Source organism: Balaenoptera borealis (assembly GCF_965194805.1).
Source record: "Balaenoptera borealis genome assembly, chromosome: 5".
NCBI lineage: Eukaryota > Metazoa > Chordata > Mammalia > Artiodactyla > Balaenopteridae > Balaenoptera > Balaenoptera borealis.
In genome coordinates this window covers 9523073-9547183 of record NC_138862.1, presented here as the reverse complement: position 1 = coordinate 9547183, position 24111 = coordinate 9523073, and the positions used below count along the sequence as shown (strand labels likewise).

The 24111-nt window shown below is 46.0% G+C and overlaps 1 protein-coding gene across 50 annotated transcripts in view; it reads right to left on the bottom strand.

Moving 5' to 3' along the window:
• The window catches only part of SETD4 (SET domain containing 4), a 472148-nt gene that overhangs the window by 444888 nt on the left and 3149 nt on the right, over positions 1–24111 (bottom strand). For 46 of the 50 annotated variants that reach the window (XR_014245464.1, XR_014245465.1, XR_014245488.1 and 43 more), the window contains 9 exons: positions 21597–21692; positions 17475–17512; positions 15255–15343; positions 13298–13727; positions 11008–11182; positions 9444–9525; positions 8429–8509; positions 5773–5896; positions 4488–4654 (listed from right to left, as the gene is read on the bottom strand). Coding sequence is in view for 2 of the 50 variants with exons in the window: in XM_082395079.1 (XP_082251205.1) it covers positions 4520–4654; positions 5773–5896; positions 8429–8509; positions 9444–9525; positions 11008–11182; positions 13298–13727; positions 15255–15343; positions 17475–17512; positions 21597–21692 (1250 nt within the window). In the remaining 48 variants the exon portion in view is untranslated. Of the gene's footprint in view, positions 1–872; positions 3393–4487; positions 4655–5772; positions 5897–8428; positions 8510–9443; positions 9526–11007; positions 11183–13297; positions 13728–15254; positions 15344–17474; positions 17513–18491; positions 18610–21596; positions 21693–24111 lie in introns of those variants that run through there. The other 4 variants (XR_014245486.1, XM_082395079.1, XR_014245487.1 and 1 more) reach the window with 4 other exon arrangements.

Below are 24111 nucleotides of genomic sequence, written 5' to 3'. Positions count from 1 at the left end.
AAGGTGAGCGGGAACAGCCCTGGAGAGACAGCAGATGGCACTGCTGTACATGACACATTGTATCGGTGTATGTGGTACAATGACCCTGGTGTATGTGGTACAATGATCCTGGTGCATGTGGTACAATGACCCTGGTGTATGTGGTACAATGATCCTGGTGTATGTGGTACAATGATCCTGGTGTATGTGGTACAATGACACCATTGTACGTAGTACATTGCATTGTTGTATGTGGTATGATATTGTTGCCTGTGGTACAATGATCCTGGTGTATGTGGTACAATGACACTGGTGTGTGTGGTACACTGGCAGGGATGTAGAAAAGTGCATCAGGCCTTCCTCCTAATCTTGTTCCCTTTAATTCACACATGACTTCCTGGACCTGTAAAACAAAGCTCTTTTCCAAGTAAACCAACATGGTGGCATTCCTGACAAAGCTCTATATTCAAATGTCAGCTGACAACCCAAAATAGGTTTTGTTATACTTTCCTCCTCGGGACAAAACTTACTGCGGCCCAACACTAATCTATCACAGAATATAGCTGCTGTTTACCAACTAAAGGAGGAGCTAAAATAAGTCCCCCATTTCTGTGCCCGGACTCCCCTCCAAGGGGGTGCCCAGGTGTTTCAGTGAAAGCCATTTTCACAGCATTACAGCGCTGATTTCCTGAAAGTCATTAACAGTCTCCGCCTTCAGGCAGAAGCACTTAAGGTGCCCCAGTCGGAGGAGAGTCTCCTCTATTTTCAGCTTGAAAGATTTCAGGAATGCCTCAAATCATCCTTCACTTCTTGGTGTCTGCCCCCTCAGGCCAAGGCAGCAGTTGGAGGTTTACCACCCACAAACTCCGGAACCAGATACCAACAGGTGGGTGTACTACGAACCTCAGGCCTGCCCAAGGCCTAGGAGAGAGAAAACAAAAAAGGGGAAAGGAGAACAACGGGAGTGGTGGGGAGGGGCGGTACGTGGGAGAAGGGAGCAAACAGTTCCGCTGGTAAAGGACAGCGCAGGCTGCCCCCCTGTGTGGGCAGATGAGGGGTGCTGGCCTCACAGGGACTGGCAAGGGCGAGCCTAGGGAGGCGGTGTGTGGCCTCCCTGGGGTTCGCCCTGAGGGCCAGACTGTCCACAGGAGCCACGCGTTTCTTGCAAAGAGTTTGAATGCATTTATACACCAAGCATCATCTGCAAACTGAAAGTCTTATACTGCTGTTTTCTTTTTTTTTTAATTAATTTTTATTGGAGTATAGTTAATTTACAATGTTGTGCTAGTTATACATTACATATATCCACTCTTTTTTCGATTCTTTTCCCATATAGGTCATTACAGAGTACTGAGTAGAGTCCCCCGTGCTATACAGTAGGCCCTTATTGTACTGCTGTTTACAAATAAGGGTAGATCTGTCATGGATGATGAAATAGCTCTCATTTGTCAATGTCTCTGAGTAGTTGCTTCTTGTCATTGCCCATTTTTTCTAACCACGGACAACTAAAGCACAAGTACCACATGGGTCTGCGAAGTTTTTCCTGTTGGGGGGCGAGGGGATTTAATTTCTAAAGGTATAAAGCACTCTCAAGTAAGAATTAATATATTTAGGTCCTAAGTGTCCACGAATAGGGGACAGGAAAAATAAATAATGCTGTAGTGCAGGGTCAGCACCCCACGGCCCGTGGCCTGTCTTGGTAAATCAAGCTTTACTGGAACACAGCCATGCGTGTCTGCACATTGTCTATAGCCGCTGTGCACTACAGTTGGGACAAAGACCGTATGGCCCAGAAAGCTTAAAATATTTACTATTTGGTCCTTTACAGAAAAAGTTGGTGAATCCCTGGTATAGTGTATCATGAAACACACTACAGCTATTAAAAAGCAGAGTCAGGGGGGACTCCCCTGGCGCATCCAGTGGTTAAGACTTCGCCTTCCAATCCAGGGGGTGCGAGTTCGATCCCTGGTTGGGGAGCTAAGATCCCACATGCCTCATGGCCAAAAAACGGAAACATAAAACAGAAGCAAAGACTGTAACAAATTCAATAAAAACTTTTAAAACAATGGTCCACATCAAAAAAATCTTTAAAAAAAAACAAACAACAACAACAAAGTCAACCTCAACTTCATCTATGAACAGGGAGAGATGCTCAAGATACAATAATGAAGATGTTTTATTTCTAACTCTGATCCCTGAGGGGAGTGGGCCCCGTTCACCTGTTTTTTGTTGAGCTTCACAAGAGGAATTCGCTTCTGGGGAAGGCTGAAAACAGGGCAGGGAAGACAGGACTCTGGGCAACAGAAACGCCGGGGCTGGGGCAGCCTCCGCCCCCCATGACCCATCCAGGGATCCCCGAGGGCTGAGGAGCGTGTACACCCCCTTCCCACGCTAGTTCTGAAAAGGATAAAAAATACTCCTAGGTAAGGACAGAGGTCAAAATATGACCATGGCCTTAGGTCAGTTTCCCTACACAGAGGCCCAGAATCAAGCAGACAACCCCACTGAGGCACGGCTGCGCTGGGTGGAGCTGGGTTCCCCCAGGGGCGAAGCTGAAAGAGCTGCGCAGGGCGCCCCGCCCTTCTTCCCAAACTGGCAGTCAGGTAAGACCTGCCCAGCGAGGTGCGGGGACCCGCCCCGTCCTCCTGGAAACCCCCAGAAGCCTCCTGCAACGGCCAGCTCGACGCGTCCACGCCGGGAAGGCGCGCGGGCCGAGCCCCTGGGCCCACGGAGCACAAGGGCCAGCCCCTCGCTCCCCGGGCAGGACCCGCTTCCGCCCCGGGACCAGCCACGCTGCGCCTGTGCGCTCGCGCCTTCCCGGGTAGGGGCTGGCGGTGGGACCCGGCGCAGCCACGTCAGCCCGAGGAGGGACCGGCTCCCGGGATGTTTCTCACCATGGCTCTCACATCGCAGGGCGTTGAGAGCGAGGCCGACCCCGTCGCGGACTCCTCAGCGAAACCTGCAGTGCAGCCGCGCGCCCACCAAGGCCTGTGGGCGAGGAGGGCGAGGAGGGCGAGGAGCGCGGCCATCGGTGAGGATGGGGGAGAGGCGCGTACCCGAGTCCGGAGAGCACGTGGAATTCCAGACACTGACGCCCCCGAGCTGTGACCCGTGTCCCCCGGAGGGTCGGCTGAGAGGGCACCGTCGCTCTGCCACACGCTAGGTGTGGGCTCTCGGGCCGTTTCTTCCCGTCTTTGTTTGTGAAATAGGGCGGCTGTGAGGCTTCCGTAAAACTCCGCGCACCAAGGCCCGAGCACGGGGCCTCGACCCAGCGACGCTAACGTTTAATAAACGTGACTGCCATATGTTTCAACAACGTCCAGTTTTTATAATACTCACGTATTTGCTTCTGGGATATGTGATGACACCCGCTCTGACCCCCTCACAGTTGTTAATTGACGGACATGAAAACGCTGTGAAAAGTATAAATCCAGAGCCAAAATCTAAAAAGTACTAATTAAAGCACACTTTATATAAAAACTATACTCAGAGTGCCGTCAACAGCCTAAAGTGCTTATATTGTTTTTTTTTTAAAAAAAGAAAAAAAAGGAAAGCAAAGCCTTAATTCAAAATGACCAAGTGAGCACAAAACTTTATCTCCTGTTCCTCCCAATACCCCCAGTAAAATGAAGAAAAGGAGCAGAATAAAAGGGTTAAACACCCACCACAGAGAATGGGAAAGGGACACGCGCTGACCAGAGATTTGAACACATTCTGGGAAACTGTAAACAGAGGGAGGACTGGTGAGGCCCCACGAGTCTCCTGCTCGACAAGGACGAACTCACTTCCTGCGCACAGAAATCACAGGGAGGCGGGCTGGAGGGGCCCTCCCCGTGAGCTAACCCCCGGTCCTCAGCGGGCAGGGGAGGCGCAGACGGGGAGGGGCAGCGCCACCCGGGCCTGTGCCGCAGGACCCCCGTAACAATCTCGTTTCCAGATGGGCAATCAAGGACCGAAGATTCGAAGTGCGTTGCTCTAGCTCAAAGCGGCGGCGGCAGAGCCGGGCTGGGAGCCAAGACTGCTGGGCATCGCCCCACACTGCCCCCTCCAAAGCCACCCAGCCACTCACCGCCACATGCCACAGGCCCCTCAGCCCTAACCCGCTGGCATCAGAGCATAGAGCAGCACGACGTCTTGTGCTTTTACGGCCGCTGGGTCAGGTAAGAAGCAGGACGCCCAGAGGAAGACCACAAACGGAGCCCCGGGCTGACCCCGGCTCCCTCCCAGCCTCGCCCTCCCGTGACAATTCATACGTTCCTCGGACGTCCTCCTCCAGGACTGCTATTTGCTTTGACAGCAACAGAAACGCCGATGGGACGGAGTCCCCAGGACCTGCTCTGCCCCTGCAGATGCCCTTCAACGTCCCCAAGCGGCCACCGCTCCACCCCACAGACAGAAGCAGGAGGAGGATTACGCAGATAACTGTTTAATAGAAACCGTTCATTGACTGTAAATGAGTCTATGTAAAATAAACCTTAGTTTAAAAATGTTTAAGAAGTCACACCCACCATTGGAGGTGATCACCTGCACTTCGGTGAAGTTACGTAAAAGCTGTCTGCAAACTGGTTAGGGTCTCAGCAGAGGCCTGGAGAATCTTCAGCTCTTCTGTCCACAGTGTTTCTACCAAAGTTAGTTGGTTTATCAAAGCCACTTCTTCATCTTTCATATGAGAAATCTGGAAGTTATTTTTAAATGATTTTCTTTAGTGTAGTAAAATATACATAAACATAAAATTTAACATTTTGACCATTTTTAAATGTACAATTCAGTGGCACTAAGTATATTCACAGTGTTGTATAACCATAGCCACCATCCATCTCCAGAACTTTTTCATCATCCCAAACAGAAACTCTGTACCCATCAAACATTAACTCCCCATTTCCCCCTCCCCAAATCCCTGGTAACCTCTACTCTACTTTCTGTCTCTATAAATTTGCCTATTCCAGATATCTCATTTAAGTGGAATCATACAGTACAGGGTATTTGTCTTTTTGGGTCGTGGTTTATTTCACTCAACACAATGTCTTCAAGGTTCAATAAAACTTTTTTTTTTAATCCTAGTAATGTTTTCATTCAAATAAGCTAATTCCTCATTTAATTAAAACATTCATTAAATAAAAGGGAAAGGCGGGACTTCCCTTGTGGCACAGTGGTTAAGAATCAGCCTGCCAATGCAGGCAACACGGGTTTGATCCCTGGTCAGGGAAGATCCCACATGCCGTGGAGCAACTAAGCCCGTGCACCGCAACTACTGAGGAGCCTGTGCTCTAGAGCCCGTGGGCCGCAACTACTGAGCCCATGTGCCACAACTACAGAAGCCTGCACACTCTAGGGCCCACGTGCCACAACTACCGAACCCACATGCCACAACTACTGAAGCCCACGCACCTAGAGCACATGCTCCACAACAAGAGAAGCCACTGCAATGAGAAGCCCGCTCACCGCAACGAAGAGCAGCCCCTGCTCGCCGCAACTAGAGAAAGCCCACGCACAGCAATGAAGACCCAACCCAGCCAAAAAAAATTTTTTTAACAAAAAGATTTTAAAATAAAAGGGAAAGAGTACCTTAAAAATCTATTACCAAGAATTCATGCAATAATTTTACCCATTAAAAGGTGTAGACACATGTTAACAGTCAAAATAGTCAAAATAAATGAACACAGTGTTCATTTATGAAGGCATTAACAACACCCTAAGAAGGTGGACTATCCCTATCCAACAAGTATCAGGACAAAACAACTTCTTCATCAGAACACTTCTTTAAGAAAAGAATGCAATATTCTAGAAACATACCTTTTGAAGCACAGCCTTACTCTCCTTGATGAAATAATGGCATATTTTCTGGGCTATGTCCAAACTTGTCTTCTCATTTGTATCTGAAATTATTTCCCCAATAAGTACTTTTTTCCAGCATGTCCTAGAACCAAAATATTCAATAAGGTCATTTCAGCAGGTTTTCAAAAACAGAGGCAGCTTTTCCACTTGAACACTTCTCTATTTTTCTGGAAACATAATAAAACTCATTCCATTAGCACGTTCCCTCAAACCTCCCACCACATGCAGGTACTGTGTTGAAGCAGACAAGGTATACAGGAAAGAAGAAGGAACGCTGAGGATAAGAAGCGAGGGAACTGGCGCTCTCTGCAGGCTGGGCCTGAGTTTTATTAGCACCACAGTCCTGCGTCTGGCACATGAGTAAGAAGAGTCATGTCCACCAGCCACAGGAAGAGAACAAGGGACAGACAGGAAGGTGAGTCCACAGTCAAAGTACTACCAACTAAGGAGCAAAGGCGGAGGTTTTCCTTTTCTTCAAATGACAGCCTCTCCTAAAAAAAATGGCAAACGGAACAGGACATGTTTCACAAAGTAAAATGCTCTGCAGATGGAAAGAGGAATCTACAGTGAAGCCTTTCTCTACACGCAGGTCCTTCCAATTTTACACTACGGAAGTCCATAGGAAATGGGGCTCAGTGGGCTGGCGGGGCCAGCTTTCTGCAGGGGAGGCAAGAGGGGGCCGCGGCCAAGGTGCCGAGCAGGAGGGGCTGAGTCAAGCCTGCAGGCCGGCGAGGAGCACTAACCAGGGAGGAAGGGGGCGGGGGGACGGATGCCGGATGCGCAGAACGCGGACGTGCACGTGGCTGAGGAGGGAGAGGCCACGGCGACGGCTCCGCCATCCCAGTGGAGGGCACAGGAGTCGCTGAGAAATTCAGAACAGCCCAAAAGCCATACAGAAAATGAAGTCTTAGATGTCGTCAGCTTCAGGGACGATGGTGGCAACCCCATGAGCAGGTGAGTTCTCAGGAAAGAAAGGAAGTCAAGAAATAACATTTGGGACTTCCCTGGCGGTCCGGTGGTTAAGACTCCGCACTTCCACTGCAGGGGGCACGGGTTCAATCCCTGGTTGGGGAACTAAGATCCTACATGCACGTGGCACGGCCAAAAAAAAAAAAAAAAAAAGAAAGAAGGAACGCCATTGCTATGTGCCAGGAACAGCGCTTTATACGCAGCCATTATCTGTTTTAATCTTCACGACCGCCTAGCAAAGAAAGCATTATAATCCCCACCTCAGACACAAAGAAACTGAGAATCCGGAACAGTAAAGCACTCACCCTAAGTGACGGAGCTAATGAGAGGCAGAACTAGCATGCAAATACCCGTCAGGCAGAATCCCAAACACATGCTTCCTCTGCCACGCCACTCAGGTAGCCAGAAAGCACTCAGAGGGAAGAAAAGACGCCTCAGGAGGACCTCTGGGAAACATCCAGTTGCTTTATTTAATTTGAGGTTGACGTGTCTCCAAGAAAGATTGAAAGAAACTTATGTGGGTACACACGAGATAAAATAAAACGCAAGATGAATGGATAGGGAAAACAAGACGAAGGAAAGATGCGAAGAAGAAAGGTAAGATACAGCCAGGAATGAGTCAGTGATAAATTGCATGCCTTAGAATCCTGCACACATGGATGGACCACAAATTTGCCTCTGAGTTTTCTAGCGAGCAATAAAAAGAAGGAAACATATCGGGTACAGAATTCAGTGTCTGTACGACAAAACACACCATCTGCTGAGAAGACACAACTGCTTCTGGTGTTGAGACCAGGGGATAGTTTTTCTCCCCAGGTCCCTACAGAAAAAGAAGTAAGCAACATCATAAACAGCAACACCACGGGCACGATGGAATGAGCACAGACTACTTCTAGGCACCATGCTGAGGGCTACTTCTGGCGTTATCTCACCTGATCCTCCCAACTGCTCGAGGATGGGGTTCGCCATCTTCAGCAAGTCCTCCCTGTGGTGTCTCTCACCTGAGATTTGCTGCGTAGCGGGCATTACCCCCCAACTCCCTCGCAAGGAGCTCCAGGGCTGGGCGGCGCACGGCCGCGTGTGTGACTATCCTTTCCACGCTAAGGGAAGGACCAACAGTCTCTCAGGAACAGTGAGGACCTGACCAGGGCGCGTGTCTACACCGGGGGCTCCTCACCTGCCTCCTCTATGGAAACAGCCAGGCCTCTCCTTGAGCAGGGGTCTGGATCTGCCCCCAGGACAGAACCGGGGGGGGGGGGGGCCCGGCCAGCGGTCAGGAGCTCGGTCTGTTCCCAGGAAAAACCCACCTGCTCAGAGGCTCTCCTCTGACCAGGGCCAAGGCGCACGCTTTTCGAAGTGTTTACCGTGAACAACGAGCTGCAGGTCACCAGGGGGATACACGTGAGGAGAGACCAGTTCTCAGGCCCGTGTACTCTATGACTCTAAAACCAGAATTCCAGAAATGGTGCAAACCTAGAAGTGAACCACTCCCCACACGGGCAAGTTACACAGAGAAGAAGCAACCCCAATATACAAGGGCATTCCTTTCTCCTCTGAGGTTGGGCCTTTGAATGTAAGCCCCAAAAAAGCCAAAGTTATATCCAAATCGTAACTATAGCTCATGACCAACACACAGGGAACTTACAATTCTTCAGCTTCCAGACATAACAACTTAAGAGCTGTGAGTAACCGCCAAGACGGTCCATCCCATCCAAACGTCAAGTTTCTAAAGTAGAAAAAGAATAGATATATGTATATGTATAACTAAATCACTTTGTTGTACACCTGAAACTGACACAAGATTGTAAATCGACTACACTCCAACATAAAATAAAAATTAAATTAAAAAGAAAAAAAATTACCAATCTGTCATTTCGGTGCTTCATTACATCACGGTAAATGACTAAAAAGCCAAACATTTTTTTAAAGGGGCCACTAAACATTGCACAACCCGTGGTCTTAGTCACAAAGAGAAAAGTAAGTCTACAAATACTTAAGAATAAAGCCTGAGTAACAGAAAATTCTTTGTGTTAAAAAAAAAAAAAGTAAAAAGCTATTTTTATTTGGTAAGAAGCTGAACTTGGATGAGGGGGCCACAGTGAGATGAATGATGAAGAATCTGGATGATCCTCAGGATCAAACAAATGGCAGCCACCAGAGCTAGTGTCCCTCACAGTGTTGCTGGATTATTTAGAACTTAATTTCACCTATAGAAGAAAATCTGAAAGGGAGGGTCTCAAACCCAGTTTATCCCATTTGGCGTGGAATCACCTAGGCTCCCCCCGTCCCAAGAGCCTGCATCCTGTTGCCGGGTGACTGACGGCCAGGCTGGCCTGCAGTAGCCGATGCCACCCCACCTGACCACATGTTCGCCACAAACACACTGGGCCACCGATCAGTACATACGGGGCTCTCCCGGTACAGTAACTTGAGACTTCAAGCTTGTACCTTAGGTCCCCAAACAAGTCTCCTGACCAGCATCTTCCCCTCCTGTGTACCCCGCAACATGAAGCACGATGTGCCGCACATAGTAAGTGCTCAGTAAGCAGCTACCTGTCACGGGATACAAGTCGGGAGGCAGCTCACACCTGTAAAAACCCCAGCTCTCAACTTTTCATCAAGATTTCCTGAAGGAATAATTTCTGGAGAGAAACACTTACTCTATAAAGTCGTGATCCTCTAAAATGGAAATCTTTTGGTTCATCCGTTTATCTGTTGATGGAAGATATTTAACAAGTACATCTGCATTAAAAAAAAAAAAAAAGTCAGGCTGAGATTTAGGGTATAATTCAGGTGGAAGGGGGGGGAACCCTTTCTTCTCAGCTTACTTTCCTTCCTGTCAGCAATCAAGACATGTGTAAACAATTTTACCTATTTCACATCAAAAAAATCTAGTCTTCAAGTCCAACTCAATGAGAGTATGATTCAACCCTTTGAAAAGCTACAAGAATTCCAAGGCAGGGGACAAAACATCTGCTACCTCAGCTCCTGCTCCCACTAAGCAAATCAACCCACGAAATCGGGTAATGACATTAGCAGGACTGCTGAGAAATTACACCCACCAAAAGTACAGCCTCCGTACAAACATGAGGAAATGTTTCCAAGACTCAGTTTTTAAAAGCCAGAATTCAAATCTGTCTGGATATTAGTGACTGTAATCATAAACAACTGAAAATGAACAAGAAAAAATTAACAAAGCTTTTTGGGGTCATAGGATAATGAGGGATTTTTCTATTTTTAAAATTTCTTTTTACATTTCTCTACTTTTATTTTTAAATGCAGAAATAATGAAAGTGTGAATTTTGTTCAAATTATTTAACAAATCAATACTTCATGGTCATCAATATTAAAGTTATTCTGATAATATAAGGCTAATTTCAAAGCTAGCTTTCTAAGAGACCCAGCAAGGCCCAGTTTTCGCTTTTCCATTTCATTTTGAGAAATAACATTATTACTTTGGCTAGTAATAGGATGGAGTAGTATCACCTTGACCAAGTCTCTATTTCCATTAGAACTTATATTAAAACTACCTCAAATTATACACTCAGTAAATCTCTAGCCATTTCTTCAATGCCTAGAAAACTACTTCTCTGCTGCTTCAAGGAAGGGGGAAAAAATCAGCCCCCTATGTACTATTTTTAATACTATATTTGAAATTTTCACAGCATAAATTTAATAGGTAAATCATTATTTTAAAAAGAGTAATACCAATGATGGTGCTAGGTAACAAAAGAACATAAATGGAATGCATATTTTATCATGCCATTAAACCGCCCAAAGAAGGACTGTGTAACATATTTACCCTGTGATTGGTACAGCACCTTACACACAGTGGGTGCTTCATAAATATTTTTTACTTGTTGCTCTCTAATCCTATTTTATCTTAAGTGACAATGTCTCAGTACAAAAATTTCCATTTCTTGCCATCTATTAATACTCTATTTATTTCCCTAGCAGTTTCTCTTTTCTTCCATTCTACTGTCTGACCTAATGCAATAAAAGTCTTCTCAGTTCTTCTTATCCTCAATATCGATCAAAGCTTTGCTGGCTTTACTTCAACACCAAAATGACGTGGTCAATAAGAATTAGGCTAGCCCTGCCTAGGAGAAAATAAATGATATACGCTTTAAGGTTTTGCCGTTGTTACAAAAACTTAACATAACCACAGATGGGGAGGTGGGGAATTCTATCATCTTAGTGATCAGAACCAAAGTTAATTCCAACCTTTTGAGACATAAACACAAGCATGAGGATTGCGGATGGAAACAAATCCATACTCGAGGAGCAGGCGGTGGTTATCGTGAGGGCCATAGCAGATGAGCACCTCTTTGTGTTTTCCACAGCTCACAGCTGTTCTAATTTCATAACAGCGAGTTTCCTCATTAAACGCTGCTTTTACCTAGAAAAAAGAATTGTAAAAGATGTTTTTAAAGCAAAGCAGAAAACTAAAAAGATTAAGTGATCGTATTAATTTAAGCAGGATGCCGCTTTCAAGCACTCATCACGGAATTTATCCACGTGGAGAAAAAATGCCAAGTCCGCACTTTGGCCCCTTTGGTTCTCCTCGACTTCACCCCATAGGGGTGGGAGGGAGTCCCGCCTGGGGGCTCTGAGGATGGCCAAACACACGACACCTGACATCAGACAGATGACTAACGGCAGTTTATTGTAAGTCACCCATACAGCCCAGGGGGAGGACACAGCACGCCACACAGGGCCACACAGGGGCTGCGCCTGGGAGCGGAGTGACAGCAGAGGCCATGGGAAGCAGGCCTGCAGGAGCAAGCGGCGATGCCCTGGTCCCCCTGGGGCGATGTGATTTGCCTGTCTGAATAATTTTGAGGGCTGGCAGGGAGGTGACACGCATTCGGTTGAGGACCAGGCGGGCTACAGCCAGTCCGGCTGAGGGCAACTTCCCGCTGGGTGGGAAGCCTTGCCCGCTGGGTGGGAAATATCCGGAGAGGGCAGAGGAACTCACGGTCAGGCCTTCGGGGCCCCGCGAGGCCCAAAGACGTCAAGGCCGAGCATGAAATTTCAGGTCCTACGATACACAGCCTTTTGTGAGCAGCATGATGTTGGCTGATACTGTCATATGGATTTTGTGACAGCTTTGTTAGGTAACAGGCCGAGAGGAAAAGACCAAGGAGACCGAACTGCTCCCACAACAAGCGGCGGGTACAAGCACTGAGGCCTTCTCACTAAGCAGCAAACTGCAGTGAGATGAGGATAAGAACAGGCTGAAATTCTACCTTGCGGCATCAACAAGAGATCAGGGCCAAGGCTTGCGGTGTCACGTCAAAAGCCAGCTGCAGTGCACTTTCGACCAGGGGCTGGCGATCTTTTTCCATGAAGGGCCAGAGAGTAAGTATTTTAGGCTTTGCCAGGATCCTGGGACCACGTGCCCTAGACTGTAGTTTGCGACGCCCTGACACTCAACTGTAAAATCCCTGGTTTGGAACATAAATGCACTAACAGCCCAATAAAAAGAAAGTCACGCCAATGGGGACTGACCGAGTCCCTGTGGCCAGTAACCTACTGTCCTGTACCCCCTTGACTTTATTTCAGCAATATCAGCCACAGAAACACCCATCCACCCTCAGTCTCCTTTGCTTAATTTTGTTAGAAATGCATCTTTCTAGAAAAGCAACGAGCAGACAGGCACGGCGATGGCCGCGGCCTAAGGAAGCACAGGGAGGGCCTCCCCTCCACGCCCACACGCTCCTCTCGTGGGCACGTGGGCTTCTCAGGGTGGCACGGGTCACAAAGAGGACAGCGTGGGTGCGGGTCCCGTCAGTGCGCCTGCAAGCGCACCCTGCACAGGCAACAGGTTAGCTGACACACAGACATCCTGTGCCCTCATGCCAGGCCTTCAGCCCCGTGTGCCCCACAGATACAATCATCTCCTTTATGTGCTGGAGCAGAGAAGCCTGGGGAAGAAGAGATCTCCGACTGACTCCCAAAGTGGGACCCCTTAACGATTTCCCAGAAATAGGCATCCAGCCAGAAACTGTTGATTGAACACCTACTACGTGCCAGGCCCTGTGCTGAGCACTGGGGTTACAAAAGGTACAAGGCAAAGTCCCTGTCCTCTAAGACTGCAGAGCTCCAAGGGGCGAAGGAGCAAGTCCCTCAGAGATCACAGCAAAATGCTGACAGCGATGCCACCGAGTGCAAAAGGGAAAGAGACAGGAAAGCAAGCGAGACTTCAGCCCCAGGTCTGAAAGGAGGAAGAAGGATGCTGCACCATGGGGAGGTGGCGGAGGGCTAGGGTTCGGGCCATACAGGGGACAGAGCACCTGCAGGCCTGCTGAGCAGAGCAGGGAAAAGAGGCAAAGGAAAAGGATGCCGGAGGGGAAACAGGATCGGGAAGAAAGAGAGGAGCCTACGTGACAGCAGGTGGGTTGACCAGCTGCACCTCTCCCCGTGGTTCTGCTCGCTCTCCTGAGTCACAGGTTCTACACGTTAGAGCCCTTCCTACTGAAACCAAACACGGGTCTCCCGGTTAACGTCTCACCTGGGCGTCGGGGCTGTGGTTCAGCAGATCGAGGAACGGGGCGAGCGCGCAGGTGTCCGGCTCTGCGGAAAAGCACTGCCTCGGCGCGCGCTTCCTGTACACAGCCCTGGTGTTCACGGTGCACCAAGCCCACAGGAGCGCGCTGTAGCTAAAGATGCTCTCGACGGCCTCTGAAAACAGAGGCTGCAGGGAAGAGAAAAAGTCTCTGGAGGAAGAAACGAACTCCTGCACGTGGGTTCTCTGCTCTCTGGCCTTTGCTTTCAAAGGTTTGGGAAGAAGATTCACCACTTCTGGCTCCAAACAAACAGGGCAGGTGTAGGCCTTGGGCAAAACCTCCAGGTAAGGCTTCCAGGGAGACCGGTCCCCAGCATGCCTTTCTGAAACTAAAAAGGCGCAAAGAGCCAGCACAGGAGATGGAGGAGGCTGCCACCTTTTAAAATGAAAAGCAGATTAAAGGAATTACTTTCATTCAAAATACGGCATAAGCAAGAGGTACAGATATCCTAGGGCTTAGTTCTGCTCCCAGAGGGACTGTGGCCAAGTTCACCTAATGCACCCAAGACAGGGTCTTCCTTCCTCAAGGCTTTCCTCCCCGGACTGCACCCCAGTACAAATGCAATGAATCAGTCACACTGATGCAAGAACTGGCTCACTAACCCGAGTTCCAGCTTTGTTTGCCACAGATTCTTTCTTGCAAAAACCTCTTTGCTTCCCACTTGGTTCTCCAGTGTTAAAGCTTTTGCTGGAATTTCACTTGTTTCACTTGGTTAAGGATATAAATCTTGGGGGTTGGAGGGCAATCGGTGGAAAGAACCTAGACGTGCCCCATCCAACACAGTAACCACTGGGTACATACAGCTATTTCAATTTTTATTTTTTTTAATTAAATAATATTGAAAATTCTATTCCCCAGTCATACAAGCCACATTTCAAGTGCTCTTGAGCCATATGTGGCTAGTGGCTACCATACCAGACAACACAAGGTAAAACAATGCTATCATTGCAGAAAGTTCTATTATATGATACTAACCCAGGCAGAAAACTGAATAGGCTCATTATATACCTGTTACAGATCTAAAGCTTTTGTCTTAAATTTACCCATTCTATTGCAAATTATACATTGCAGTATTTTTATTTGTTACCAATAAAAAGATCACGTGTTGCATGAATGTATTTAGGAAAGTTTTCATTAATCCTTCAAAGTCCAGATTCCTAAATTACCATGCATTCTACTCAAAATTTCAGAAAGTGTTAATACTAAGAGTATCCTTGCCTCTACTCAGGCCAATGAAAATACACCAGCCCTCTTACAAAAGTAAGCCAGCGGAAAAAAGTCCAGAACTTATCGTGCATTGAGAAACAATACAATCTTTCAACCTTTATAATTTAGAAACCCGTTATGCTGAGGATCTCCCTCACGCTGTCCTCAGAAACCCACCCAAAACAGAGACCACCTATAACATAAGCCAGAAAATAGCTCTCAGCTCCCATGTTGGCCTCCTCTCTTCTATGCCAAACAAAACCAACTCTCTCATACTGTCAAGAGCTCTTCATAGCTGAAGGGGAATTCAAGCAAGTACAATAAGGGTAAAAATAAAAGAATAAATAGAATTTGTCAAGACCTACTACAATGGAGGAGAATGGACTGTCATGAGCCAAGGCACTCAGCCGTGATTTACATCTATTATCCCATTTAATCCTTATTTTCTAGTAAGGTTAGATCAGGATTCAAACCCACATCCCAAGCAGCCTATTAAAACCTTAAAAATGCAGTTTACAATGAATTAAGAACCAACTTCATAAAACAGAGTAAACCTTCCAAATCATTTCAGATATTTATCAGCTACATGAAAGGGCTGGGTCCTAATGAACTATGTCTTGGACGACATACTCTCCAATGATATAAAGTTTAAAGGAGAAGCACTTGCCCCAGACAAGCAGGTGAGCGGTCACTTACTTGGCAATATACGCCCCTAAGTAGCTTCTAAGCACTGTGTCCGTGGTGAGCAGGCAACTCTCGGGCAATGAGATAATCATCTGTCCCTCCTTGCCAAAGAGAAAGTAAAGTTTAGGACATCCATGCTTTGGGAAGGACCTGAATGAGTCTTTAAAGTCCTTGATTCCACAATCATCTAATGAGAACCCAGCAGAGCCCAACCACAGATGACCGAAGAGCCCTCAGTGGATGGGCTCGCCAGTTTCAGTCAGCAGACGCAGGCAAGGCTGCTCTCACGCCAGGGACAGACACTACATCCCAGCAAGAATTAAAGGTTAACTGTGTGACTGACACCCACCACCGGTCAACCTTCCACCAGAAGGGAATGTGGAAACACTCTGACAACTCAAAGCATATAATTCCTTCATTTTCTGACACCAGGAAATAGTGCTACCTATAGGCAACAGACAGAAACCACTCCAAAAAATTCTTCCAGTGAAATCCATGTGTCCAGTGACTATTGCCAGCAATGGCCTACTCGCCATATAACCTGCGCCAAGTGGCTGAAGAAACAAGGGCAGCCCCCCTAGCACAAGGGTCTCATGTGACCACCTGCCAAAGTATAGCTTTCAGTTTCTCCCACTGAGACAGAAACATAGAAAGAAAAATCAAGATGTCAAGGAAGAGACATCAGAAACAAAGCACTAAGAAGCCAGATATAAGATCCTGCTTTCATCATAACTGGCATCTAAGTTGGTTAAACATCACAGCCAAAATCTCCTGGGTTCAATTTCTGGTCTCCTCATCTGTGATTCAAGATTGAGTTGGGATGGTCACTACAGTCCCTTCCTGCTCTGACATCCCATGACTTTCTGATTTAAAAAAAGGCACTTAATAAAATGCTCTCTGTCTTGACTGGGGTAAATGTCTTCATCATCAAAACTCATCAAACTGGACACTTTAAATCTGTGCATTTCACTATGTGTAAAATACATCTCAATTTTCAAAAAGTTTTCACAAAAAAGCCAATTTGAAAGTACATGTAAAGCAACTGCCAATTATCATTTCATGATCTAAACAAAAACTACCCATAGTCACTGCTATATTCATGAGAGGTGTATTTCTCCCCCCAAATTCTGCTACAGAATGAAGTCATATACCTCCCCTCAAAAAGAAAAATATTGCACAACAATGTTAGTGTACTTAATACTATTGAACTGCACACTTAAAAATGATTAAGATAGTAAATTTTATGTTATGTAAATTTTACCACAATTTTAAATGTTTAAAAAAAAAATTAAGATAGCATAATAGAATTACAACATTAAAAGCTACCATTCTTTAGGCTAAAGATATATACACAGCTAGGTTTTTTTATAAATTAAATTAAGGAACTAAAAATAAATTAAAACAATTTTGAAATAGAAAATTAAGATTATTACAAATAAATTAAGGAATTAATTTCTAGCTTTACAGAAAATTGTGCATTAGATACCCTTTAAGCAGCACAGAAGAACTGAAACAGACCTTGGAGAGCATCCGCATGACTTACCTCCCGCTTTCCAGGTGAGGAGACAGAAGCCAGGAGGGTTAGCAGCCGGCTGGGCTGCCGGGCTATACTTACCATGGATGCTCAGATTCGAGTAGCTCCCTTCCACCCCCACCCCATCCCCAGCGCATTTAAAATATGATCCGATTTACAAAACCTGCTGCGGCAGAGACTGCTAGTCGCCTACCCCAACACGCCCTCCCTGCTCCTCCTCCTCCCCGATGCAGTCCCACCTGAAGGGTGCAGGGTCGCGGCAGCTGGGAGCTGGCAGAGGAGACAGAGCTGGAATTTCCGGGATGAGGGGAAGCCTGCCCTTCCTCACCCCTTGCGCCATCCTGCTGCTCAAGCTCCTGGAGCTACACCCTGGAGCTGAGGGTGTGGGCCTCCCTCTCAGAACGTGGATAAGAGCTGGACGGAGCCCAAGAGACCAGCGCGCCAGCCCAGGTCTGCCTGTCCAGGCTTGTTTACAGGACGGCAAGAGACACTTGCGCTCAGTTACCTTGGGTTTGTCTCTTATACACTGCAAACTTAATTCTAACTGACAGAACTGTATTCAAATTTATCCATTAAGTAAAAAAGAAAAAAAAAATCTGTATGTCTAAAATATTTTTAATTCACTTGTTTGAACCACAAAAACAAAAACAAAGCAGCAAAATCTACTTTGGGTTTCAAGATAAGAGAGAAACTCTCACCTGTAGGGATGTTTTGCTCATCAGTCCTCTTCCTGTACCTAGGAATGCAAAGACAGAAAAAGGGTAAATCCTACTCTTTCTTCAAGGTCTTAGAGATACTATTTTGCATAAAAGATGTGGATGAACTTCAAAATTACACAAAGCTGAAGCTGAGTGTCTCGCATCCTTTGACTCCCAGGGGAACCAGAGGATCAAGAAGCTATTCTAGGGCTTCCCTGGTGGTGCAGTGGTTAAGAATCCGCCTGCCAATGCAGGGGACACGGGTTCGAGCCCTGGTCCGGGAAGATCCCACATGCCGTGGAGCAACAAAGCCCGTGCGCCACAACTACTGAGCTTGCGCTCTAGAGCCCACGAGCCACAACTACTGAGCCCACGTGCCACAACTACTGAAGCCCACGCACCTAGAGCCCGTGCTCTACAACAAGAGAAGCCACCGCAATGAGAAGCCCGTGCACTGCAACGAAGAGTAGCCCCCGCTCGCCACAACTAGAGAAAGCCCGTGCGCAGCCACGAAGACCCAATGCAGCCAAAAATAAATAAATAATTTTTTTAAAAAAAAGAAGCTATTCTGGAAAATGGCCCGACCTCCTTTTGGGTTTATAATCTTGAAGGGCAAAGTCAGCTTCAGAGTCAACACCTAAAGATCATCACCCTTAGGCAGATCTGCTGCGGGGCCTCTTACAGGAAACCTGAGGCTGGCCTCTCTCCCCGGGGGCTCCTCACCAGCCGGGGTGGAGCCTAATCCTAGCGCCCACCCGACCTCAGAGGCTGGACCCGCAGGCCACTTTCACCCACTGCCAGACCCGGCCTTCCCCAGTAATCATCTCGAGTCTTTGACAGAATGACCAGCAAAGCCCACTCAGGTCCCACAAAGCCTGAGGCCTACCCCCTCCCCACCCCAGCCAGGCAAGCCATTAGCCACGCCCTCCTTGACCAGTGGAGCTCAGCAGCGTAGATCCAGGGCCAGCTGCTTCCCGTGAGCCAAGGCCTTGGCCAGAGCACACTCACAACACTAACCTCCGCAGCAGCTCTGTCAACGCCACCAACACGCAGACGTCTACCCCTCTGTGCCCAAGGCTGCCCTCCTGCAACAGTCAGACGACAGCTTCTCCGGCAGGGATGGGCACAATAGATATGACCTGTAACTATCACACGGAGTCTCTCTAGTCATCTTCTCAAATCCACAGTTGTTGACTTTTTTCTCTCAGCTAGGAGGGTATATAATTCGGCAAAGGTCAACGCCCGCGGGACTAATGGGAGCTGCAGGTTCCTGGAGGGAATTCCCGCCTCGGGTCCCGAATCGGGTGTCTGGCAAGCTTGATTTGACGAGTCATCTCCCTACCCAGAAGCGTCTGTCTGCTCAAACACATGGTTTTGGTTTTAAGAACTTATTTAATTTCTTCTGTGTGTCCCACGGTGGAGTTAATCATCCCTGTGGGCCAGAAACCCTTCCTGAAATCAATTACTAATGAGAGGATTTTTTTCTGTGGGGGCATGCTAATTTAAGTGGAAATTTCTCTTTGAGCACACATGAACAGAACTTGGCATGTGGAATATATCCGGAAGATACTTTACCTATATGTCTACAATATAGTATTCAGTAGATCAGAAAGCAGATCACAGTAACCTGCACTTACTAAGGCAAGGTAGCAAGTGGCCATGAGGATCTTATTACAGACTTCTCCCTGCCTTATAATTTCTGCTACCATCCATCTACCCGGGAGGCCCCGATTTGGACAGTGCTTTTAGCATTAAAAGGAAATACTAGGGTCAGCTCCCAAAGCATAAATCAGGTCAGAGTCTGAAGACTGAATCCTGCTTGCAACTTGGGAGCCTTGCCTTGCCCCTCCATAAACCAAGACTAACTCCCCAGAATTCTGTACATTCTGACAGACTCCCATCAACATGCTCTCCTATCATACACTGATTAAGAGCTGAAGATATAGAAAGCACTTTGGGAAGGTGTTGCTGACTGCATGCTTGTGTCCCCCCCCAAATTCATATGTTGATTTCTCAGCCCCCAGTGAGATGACTTTAGGAGGTAGGGCCTCTAGTAAGTGGCTAGGTCATAAGGGTGGAGCCCTCATGAATGGGATTCGTGCCCTTATAAGATGAGACAAGAGAGCCTGCTCCAGCTCCCAGCTCTCCACCATGTGAGGACACAATGAGAAGATGGCAATTTGCAAAGCAGGAATTGGTCCTCACTAGACACTGAATCTGCCCACGCCAGATCTTAGACTTCCAGCCTCCAGAACTGTGAGAAATACATGACTGTTTTAAGCCACCCAGCCCATGGTAATTTGCTACAGCAGCCCGAGCTAAGGCAGAAGGTTCCCTGACCCCAGAACTGTAAGCACTGGGTTCTGATCACTGCCAAACCACTTTGCTTTAGCTCCTCCAAGACCATGAATCTGGAGGTGGGCCCAGAGGAAGTTGCTCCTACTTTTAAAACTGCTAACTCTTCACTGCTCCAAACCATAGACAGATTACTTATTTTCAGGAATTCGATTGAAACCATATGCCAATTCCTGCTTGATAATTTTAAACCTACCCTTCTTAAGGCAAAGTGACACCCGAGGAGTAGGCAGGCCTTAGGCACAGCAAGTCCACTCCTGACACTACTTTCCCTTGATCATCTCATAAAGAACTCTATCCAGTAAAATCTAAGAGTATGGTTTTTACTGACCATTCCTTGACACACAAAAACAGAAAGTTAAACATTCTGTTAGAGGCTGATAAATATGGTTCACCATCATAAAGAAGGAGCAATCCTAATAGAAGATGGTTCAAATCAAGTATTTTAGCCCAAAGTCATCATGTATAACTGACACATAGGGAACAACTTTACACACATCGCCTCACTGGACCAGGGGCACACGTGGTAAATCATTTATGTTGGGTGATATATAAGGAAGTTAGTTTGCTCAAAGTTAAATTACCTAATGGGTACTTGAATGATCATTTTAATCGCCAAGGAAAGCATTCAGAGGCATATGATTTAAATATTCTACAAGGTGAAATGTCTGCACCTGCCCTGTGATACAGAACTTCAAGGCCCTCAGCACATAACTGTCTCTGTGCTACAGCAGATCTGCAGCACAGAGACAGGTGGTCCTCTCTGTGGTTACCTCAAGCCCACTTGTGGACAGAGCTGGGTCGCCTTGTATGCAGGCACAAGCCCATAACAAGCTGCCCAACTTCTGTGAGAGAATGTTCCGGAGGAGAATGCTAACCCAAACTCCATGACAAGCTCCTCAATTTTCAGAAAACAATGTTAATCCAACCTCCACAGCAAGCTCCTCACCTTCCAGAAGAGAATGTTCACCCACCCCTGTTCAGGTGACTGTGGACACTAGCATCACACAGGGGCTCCTCCTCCAACGCTCGGGGGGCAATACCGCTGAGGCCTCCCTAAGGGCTCCTCTCCTGGAGCCACCCCCCAGGGGCCAAGCACCTCTGCTGGTTCTTTGGAACCCCTCCCCTTAGAAAACTACGGTGACGCTCCTGAGCTAAGGGATAATCCCATCAGCCCGCATGGCTTGAAAATCCCATGAAATCACCGAAGCAGGTTGATGGGAACACCAGTCCCCACATTACACAACGTCCTCCCAGAAAAGCCCAGTGAAGATGTTTCCCTCAGGTCTAAGTTCCAGAAATACTTGTACTTCTGATGAGTAAACAATTTAGCTGTGTTTACAGAACACTAAGATTCAGATAACTGATCATATACATTGGGCTGCTGGAAAGATGAGTCAAATCTGTAGCTCACCTCTGACAGGGGTACGAAATTTCATAATCATGGCTTTTATGTGTTATCCTTATCCCTGCCTTCGTCTTATTTTTCTATTCTCCTTTCCGTTTTCTAACTTTTAATTTTATTTCACCATTTTGGAATTTCTCTCCACAAGCCACTTAAACTCATTTTTAGAATAAGGTCAAGTAAATATTACACCTACAAGGCAGAAAGGCTGCCACACAACAGAAGATGTTAGATATTTTTTGTAGGGTTGAGGAGATGATATGCCCCCAGAAAGAATACAGCCCACTTGCAAGAATCACCCCTGCTTTCCTACCACCTGGGCCCACATGTGTCTCATGTGAGAGTTGAATGCCAGACCTTACCTGGAAAACGAGCAGGTATTAAGTTTGTATCTTCAAACTTCCTATCTTTCAGCCACTTCTTAAGCTCTATAAATTCAGGCTTGTAGCTCTCATTCACTAATCAAGAGAGGAAAGAAAAACTGATGATTAAAATCACTATATAATCAGATCACCATTTAAAAAGTAAATCTCTGATGAACTGTCTCAGACAGTCGTATCATAAAAGGGAATAAATTTCAAAACATGCACAAATAACGTAAACTAAAATAGAAAAACCACAAGATCATCTCAAAGATGCAGGAAAAGCATTTGATAAAATCTAGCACTCATTCCTGATAAATACTCCCAGCAAACAAGGATAGAAGGGAACCTCCTCAACCCGACAAAAAATATCTAACAAAAAACCTACAGCTGACATATTTAAAGATGAAAAACTACGTGCTTTCCCCCTAAGATCAGGAACAGAAGAAGGATGTCTGTTCTCCCCACTACTATTCAACACTACACTGGTTCTAGCCAGTGCAAAAAGCAAAGAAAAATAAATAAAAGGCATCTATTATGGGTTGAATTGTGTACCCCAAAATTCCTATGTTGAAATCCTAACCCTCAGTACCTCAGGATACGAGCTTATTTAGAGATAGGGTCTTTACAGAGGTAACCAAGTTAAAATGAGGTCATCAGGGTGGACCTGGATCCAGTATGACTGGTGTCCTTATAATAAGGGAAAATTTGGACACAAGAACAGAGGGAAGATGATAGAAGAAACACAGGGAGAAGACAGCCATCGACAAAGCCAAAAAGAGAGGCCTAGAACAGATCCTCCTCTCACAGCTCTCAGAAGGAACCAATCCCGCTGACACACGCTTTATAGATGATCCTCAGGGCATTACTGAAAGTGAAATAAGCCACTCACAAAAAGACAAATACTGTATGATTCCACTTACATGAGGTATCTAGAATAGCCAAGTTCATGGAAACAAAAAGTAGAGTGGTAGCTGCCAGGGGCTAGGGGGAGAGAAGAATGAGGAGTTATTATTTAATGGGTATAGAGTTCCAGTTTTGCAAGATGAAGAGAATTCTGGAGAGTGGTTGTACAACAATGTGAATGTACTGAACACAACTGAACTACACTTAAAAATTATTAAAATGGTAAATTTTAGGTTACATGTAATTTTACTACAATTAAAAATTTTTTTTTAATTTAAGATCTCAAATCAATAATCTGAACAAATGGAGAGATACATCTTGCTTATGGGTTGGAAGATTCAATATTGTTAAGAAGTCAAGTTCTCCCCAAATTGATCTATAGATTCAAGACAATCCAAATCAAAATGTAAGCAGGCTTTTTTGTAGAAATTGACAAGATGATTCTAAAATTCATATGGAAATGCAAAGAACCTAGAATAGCCAAAACCACTTCAAAATATTGATTTCGAAACTTTTTATTACTATAAAGCTACAGTAACTAAGACTGTGTGATACTGTCATCAAGACAGACAAAGAAATCGATGGAACAGAAAAGAAAGTCTAAAACAGACCCACACATATGTGGATAACTGGTTTTTCACAAAATGCAAAGGCAATTCCGTGGAGAAAGGGTAGTTTTTTCAATAAATATTGCTGGAACAATTGAAGTAAACAAATCATGGAATATTATCAGCAATAAAAAAGAATGACCTATTGATACACACAACAGAGAATTATCTCAAAATAATTATGCTGAGTAAAAGAAGGCAGATAAAAAAGAATGCATACTATATGATTAAATAAAACTATAAAACAAACAAGTCAATAGTGAAAGAAAGCAGATCAGTGGTTATCTGAAGATGGAGAGAGGGAGGGTTCAAACAGGGCAAGATGAAAGGATTACAAAGGGGAACAAGGAAACTTCTTGGGGTGATGAATATATCCATATCTTGATTTCGATAATGGCTTACTGTGTGTATACATATGTCAAAATCTATCAAATTATACACTTTAAATATGTGACATTCATTGTACATCAATTATACTTCAATGAAAGTGTTTTCTAAAAAAATACATGATCCAAAATCTAAGGCTCCTAAAATACGTTATCACAACCTAGAGAACAGAGTTTACAGCAAGAACATTTAATAAGCAACTACTACACTCCCAGCACTATTAACCACTGTGGAGAGCGTTCAACATGTTCCTCACCCTCAAAAAGTTAACATTTTAGTTGGGAAACAAGACTTCCATGAAAAACAACTGGAAAACCATAGCTCCTAAAGAATAATACCCAATAAGCATGATAACCCAGTGACATTAGTGAGAATTGGAAATGGCATTATCAAAAACTTAAGATCTCAACTCAGCCTCGAAGGTTAGAGAGAAACTGAACAAGCAGGGAGAAGGGAAGAAAGAGGTTTTGGCTGAAGAAGGACTTTGAGGAACGGCAGAGGTGGAAATGTGGGAGGTGTGCTCAGGAAATGGTGAGCAGAGAACCTACTGCCAACACAGGGAGTGGGGCGGGGGAGCCACTTAGAAAGGGAGTTGCTGTCAGGCAGGAGTTCAG